Source organism: Cyrtonyx montezumae, unplaced genomic scaffold, assembly GCF_038088225.1.
Source record: "Cyrtonyx montezumae isolate F1298 unplaced genomic scaffold, pur_monq_1.0 scaffold_8, whole genome shotgun sequence".
NCBI lineage: Eukaryota > Metazoa > Chordata > Aves > Galliformes > Odontophoridae > Cyrtonyx > Cyrtonyx montezumae.
In genome coordinates, this window is record NW_027072089.1 from 78536800 (window position 1) to 78542799 (window position 6000).

At 49.5% G+C, this 6000-nt stretch overlaps 1 protein-coding gene across 1 annotated transcript in view; it reads right to left on the bottom strand.

The window, feature by feature from the left end:
* Window positions 1–5800, bottom strand: part of DUSP22 (dual specificity phosphatase 22) — a 39451-nt gene extending 33651 nt beyond the window's left edge. Inside the window, exons 1-2 of the mRNA XM_065753335.1 lie at window positions 5582–5800; window positions 538–571 (exon numbers count right to left, since the gene is read on the bottom strand). Of these exons, the coding sequence (XP_065609407.1) occupies window positions 538–571; window positions 5582–5602 (55 nt within the window). The 5' untranslated portion in view covers window positions 5603–5800. The remainder of the gene's footprint in view (window positions 1–537; window positions 572–5581) is intronic.
* Window positions 5801–6000: the final 200 nt, after the last annotated feature.

Genomic DNA, 6000 nt, shown 5'->3' on the forward strand with positions numbered 1-6000 from the left:
ACCTCATGCAAAAGGGTAAACATTCAGAGGATCGTACATCTGCAGCACAGGCAGTGGGAGTATCAGTGGTCAGACAGCAATCTGCAGACCTATCAGTCTCACATGCAGTGATAACAGAACTCTTTGGCAGCTGTTACAAATAACCAAAATAAAGAAAGCAATGTGCAGGAGGCATACTAAGCTTTACTTATAAGGAGGGCTTGCCATAAGCCTTACAAAGAATCTGCCTGACTCACATGCTTGTCTGCCTAGCACAGGAATCATTTAAGGCAGGCCAATGTTTAGGAATTCCAGCTGAAACAAGAACTGAGGAGGTGGTATTCGTGTTTCTTTTCTTAAAAGTACTTGCAGTACAGCACATGGATGAGAAGGAAAGCAGGTTCTTCTTTAAATGCTCTTGGGTGAATCGAAGAACGAAGCACGATGAAGTTAAAGCAGCTGCACAGACACCAGAGAATTCCTCAGGCCTGCAAAACAACACCTAGAGACCCCTGAAAAGCAATCCTAGAAATAACTAGGAAATAAAACTAATCTTACCTTTAAAGTTGCCAATGAACAAGCCAGGCAGAATCTGTGAGAAAGAAATATAGTATCAAATATAGATATCTTGTGGTAACACAATTTGACAAAGTTCAATTTGCATACAGGATGGAACATACTACTTCAGCCGACCATTGTCAAATACAATCTACAAATTGCTGACAGTATTTTGTGCCTCTTTGCAACCTCCTCAAGCTGCATCTCTCCAGGCACACGGCTCTCCAAAAGCTCTCACTGACAACCAGGATTGTTAATCACATGGACTCTCAAATAATGGGTGCTCTCCAAGGATATCAGAAGCCCTTTACAAACATGGAGTGGGCCTTAACAACACATCCCAACTTCCCCCCCCCCCCCAGCTGCATGATAAGAGTACACTCAGTTAACTAATGATGAAACTTCAAAAAGAGAAGATGATTTGCCTAAAGTTGCTAAGCAAGCTGGATAAAGCAGCATAACATAAAATTCTGAGGGACCCTCGAAACGCAGAGCCATGCAAGCGGGGGATACAGCACTGCCAGGATCTTCATTGGAGGAAATCACTGCACCCAACTAGTTGCGCATTTACAGAGTGAGAATTGATTAAAGTCTGTGAGTTGCATTTTCCTCTCCCAATCTGCCTACTTACACCACTGCACTGAGTAGCCTACAGGTCTCAGTTATAGGACTTCCTTTAACTCATGAACACCAAGGTCAACCTGAGGGCTGGCCCTGTGCACACACATGGGTAAACACCGCAGGGCTACCCCTCCCAACTTGGGAACAGCAATAAGGACATAAAAATAAAATAAGCAGATCAAGCATATTGCTTTCTGGCCAAAAAACTTCGTTTTCTGACACCTGAAAAATCAGACCCACACCCGCATCCTTTGAAGGGACCAGAACTGTGGTGAGGAGAGCACATGATCCACTTTTCTTCGGTGCAAGCAAAGCATACCATCAATACAGATATGTCAGCACTGGCTTCCAAAAGCCTTAGCAACACCCATGTGTCATCACAACAGCAGCAACAGCTTCTTGAGCGCAGCTATTTAAAGGTAAAACTCCACCCATTTCGCTCCATCCAGCAGCCGCTAAGTTCCAAGAGCCGTGGCAGGCTCTCATCGGGGATTATCACTCCAGCCTTCCCCTTGCAGCAGCCTGCCTGCTGAAAGGCAACCCTGTGCACCATGCCTAGGCCAACAGGACCTGTGAAATAGCTTCAAGTCAGTGCCCTTCCCCAGATAAAAATGCTGTGTTCACTATTATTACTCAGCCTCACAAAAAATAAAAGCAAAACTCCAGTGGTGCACACACTCCATTGTAGCTTTGTGCAAGCACTCTTCCCTCTGGGCTTCACTGAGCGATCACAGCATGGCACACTAGCTCTAAGCAGGGTGCTCAAGTCTGCAATCACTATTAAAAGACGGCGGCTGCTCTGGAGCCCTTGCATGCTCTAAAGCAAAAAGGAGTCTGGTTAGGAACTAATTTCACCAACCAGGCCACCCCAGTCAACCCTCTTAACTGATGTTTAAAATAAATAAATTAAACAGCCTTTCTATTCTAAATAGCCTTGCTATTTTAGACTAGCTGCAGCACAAGCCTCAAATCACATCCCCACTATGGTACACAACAGCATTTTAGGCTCCAGGACATTATTTCCTTATAAAAAGTGGGCAATCGAGATCTTGAAAGCTTAAACTCCAATCATTAAGGTTAGACATTACAAATTAAAGAGAAACCACGAAACACCAGGGTGTAGAGATTTAAAATGGAGGCTTTTTAGACTGTTGCCAGCAAAAGCAGAAAAATCCAGAAGTTTGCATTATGAAGCATGCTGTAAGCTAAGTAGAAAATTAGGACACTGTGCAACCAAGGACAGATGTTTCCCCTGTTGTCCTAGTCATTCTAGAAGCAAGAAACATGACTATGGGTGAAAGCTACCTGGAAAGAAGTGAATCTTCATACTGTGCTGACTAATACATCAGAACTAGACTACGGCTGGGAACTTTCAGCTGTGTCATCTCACACTGCCTTCAGCAACTGCAACTCCAGGCCGTGCACAGCGAAAGCCGATGGCTGCCAGGAGCGTGTGAGAGAAGGGGTGGGAGTCAGAGGAGAAAAACATAAGGTGGTTGTTTTTGTGAACTTTTCAACCACTGCTTTCTGAATAAAAACAGTAGCCTCTTTCTGTCATCCGAAACGTTGATAAAATGACCATGGACTAAATAACGGATGTAGAAGACTGCGTAACCAACGACAAGGAGAGCAACGCCTGCCTTTGGTCGTATCTCCCACGAGAACGGCTCGTGTTCTTCACTATGCATGACCACAGAGCCCTACCACGGATTGCTAAGACTTCTTACCAGTCCTCTTGGAAAATACACTTCCTTAAAAAATGGCCTGAAGTGCTATTTCGCCACTCTTTGGACAGGCCCACAATTCCTTGCCCAGCGCTGCTTCTAAATGCACTGGTAACAGGTGGCACAGCACTGTTGACTTCCATGGAGTTAGATGACACAGTCCACACTGATTCACATTTCTCATGAATCAGCTCTTACAACAAACACAGCTTACCTGCTCTTTTCATAGCCAGTAGCACTCAACTTACCCCTTCAGAAGGGTGTGCATGAATAACAGGTGTTTGACTGTAGCAGGACAAAGGACCAACCCATGCAAAGCTCTTCACTAAGCACCTCCTGTTCACAGACAGCCAAATCTAAGTACTATGACCTCTACCACCGTTTCAGCCACTGGACTTCAGCTCCTGGAAAACCTCTTTGTCATTTTCAACCTCAGACTTAAGTTGACCTTTGAATACAAGACAAAGTTAGGCATTAAGTGTGGAGACAAATAATGCCACCCAAACAATCTCATTACTCGTTCTGTACTTAAAAGACCAAAAGTAAAAAAATGTCCAACTTAAGCGCTGAAAATTAATAGCAGCCAGGAGATGAGTTAGAAGTCAGCGCAGCCAGTAGAGCACTGCCTTTCTCTGAATAGAATAAGAACAGCATTAGAAACCAATGCTTTAGGTTTAATTTGGGAAAAGTCAGGACACTTGGATAGGCTTAAGAAAAAAATAAACATTGGTAACTTTACTGAAGAAAGTAATAATTAAAGATAAATAAATAAATAAGAACACCAGGCCTCAAGCCTTCCAATCAATGCTAGTGGCCACATAAAATCAGTTGCAATTACTACTTGGTATTATATACATCAGTATCATGTGACAGAAAAAGAGGAGGGGACCATACCACTGAGAAAGGCTCAGCATCCAGGAGCAGCAACAGCAGCTGTAGCAGTCTCCAGAGTTTTCCTTACCATACCCCACTGCGGGTCACCACTAATCCTCTTTCCTTGGCTTCAGTACAAAGAGATTCTCTAAATGAAATAAACCTGCCTTGGATGAACTGCTTGTTTCCTTCTACTGCAAAATTCAACTCTGTCACATAAAAACAAAAACAAAAAACACCTCAGTTGGAAACTAAGGTAATTTGTATTGACAGACTACGTCAAGCCAAGCAAATAGTACCCCAACAGCTGATGAGTCCACACCTCTCTTCACCTCTCTGGCTTTCGCTGACTCACAAGATCAAAAGGAACAGATGATCTAGGGGCACATTCTGAAGGTGGCAAGTACCAGACCTGCATATGGACCCCTACAAAAATAAATGCTGACAGCCAGTACCCAGCATGACTGTGGACGGCTTAAAGGAGTCAGCTCTTCCAGAACCAATGGAGGTTTCATCCTCTTGGTTACAGTAGAAGGAGGGAATAAAAAATCTAGAGTGGTGCTCTGTCCCTAGCAGTGGTTGGAATACACATAACAGATCCAGAACGACCAAATTTCCCTGAGTCATGGACTGTCTGCTCACAGGGAGTCCAAGCAAGACGCAGAGGAAAGGGTGCTCCAGTTCAAGAGGCTGAGAATCCTCTTTCTTCCCCTGGATTGCAACAGTAGCATCCCACATCAACATTTCGAGGGTGGCAAGTTAACTTCAAACTTTCCTAGAAAAGTACTACCAATGTACCAGCTGTTTTTAAATCCTTATTGGCCACTTAGAGAGGGTACATCCAAGGAGTGGGTACAGAGGTGGTGGGTGCCCCATTCTTGGAGACACTCAAGGCCAGGCTGGAAGGGGCTCTGACAACCTCATCTCACTGTAGGCAACCCCGTTCATTGCAGATGAGTTGGACCAGGTGGCCTTTGAGGGTCCCTTCCAACTCCAATGATTCTATGACTCTATCCCCACACTTTAAAACCAAAAGTTGAAGGAAAGGACCAGAGGAGGTGTTACTCCTGTCACCCAGCTGGATTAACCAGCCAAGCCTTCTCCCTGTCTAGATTCTCTTATCCCAAGGTGTGTATCACATGGGGTACCCCCACGCAGGAGTAGCACCAAGCACCGGCACGTTCAGCAGCCCGACCACGGCAGCACAGAACCACCACGGCCGCTCACCAGGCGCCCATCTCCAGCTCTGCTGCTGGCAGAGACCGCGCTACTCCCAGAGCGCTCGGAGCAGGATGCTCGACAGAGGAGATGACTCAACGTCTCTTCCTCACAGCAGGCTCTGACAGAGGCGGAGATGCTGTCCTTCGAGAACCGCCCAAGGGGAGCGAAGGGCTGACAACGAGCCCCCGCTGCCGAGAGGCCAGCACCCCGAGCAGCGTTCTGCCGAGGGCTCCAAGGGGCCGCGGGCTAGCGGCAGCCAGAGCTCGGGGGCGCGTCCCCGGGCACCGAGCGGGGAAGCCCCGGGCGGGCACCACCGAAACCGATCCTCCTCCCCCTCCCCACCGCCCCGCCGCGCCGCGGCCGGGCAGGAAGCGCGCCCGAGAGACGCGCGGCAGCGTCCCTTCCCCCCGCTGTCGCAGGGGAGGGAAAAACAACGAGAAGGAAACCCAAAAAACCAAACAAAAAAAAAACAAAAAAAAAAAACCGAGAGCCGAGGGAAAGCCCTCCCGGCCGCCGCCTTTGTTCCGCGGCCAGGTGCCGCCAGCAGACAAAGGCGGGGAGAGGCGGCACTCGCCCGCGGGTCCGAGGCCGCCGAGCGGCGTTACCTTGTTCATGCCATTCCCCATGGCTGCGCCAGCCGCCCGCCGGCGGCGCGCGGAACCCTCGGCGGCTGCCGGTCAGCGAGCGGCGGGCGGCGGGGCGGAGAGCATTGGGGCAGGGCTGGCCGGCGGCGGCCGGGTACGAGCGGATTGTTAACGAGGAGGGCGGCGGGGCGAGGCGCGCCGCATCACCCCCGCCCCGCCGGGCGGGCGGGTTTCCGCTCGGCCGCCCCCGGGAGCGGCGAGCCGCGGGGATCTGCCTCCCGCCGCCGCCCCCACGTGCGGTACGGCCGCCACGCGCGGGCCGCCTTGGGGCTTGTAGTCACGCCGCCGCGAGAACTACAGCTCCCGGCGTTCCCCGCGGCGCCGCCGCACCTGTAGCGCCCGGCGACTTGTCCTAGCGCAAAAGTCACCTCCCTGCCTGC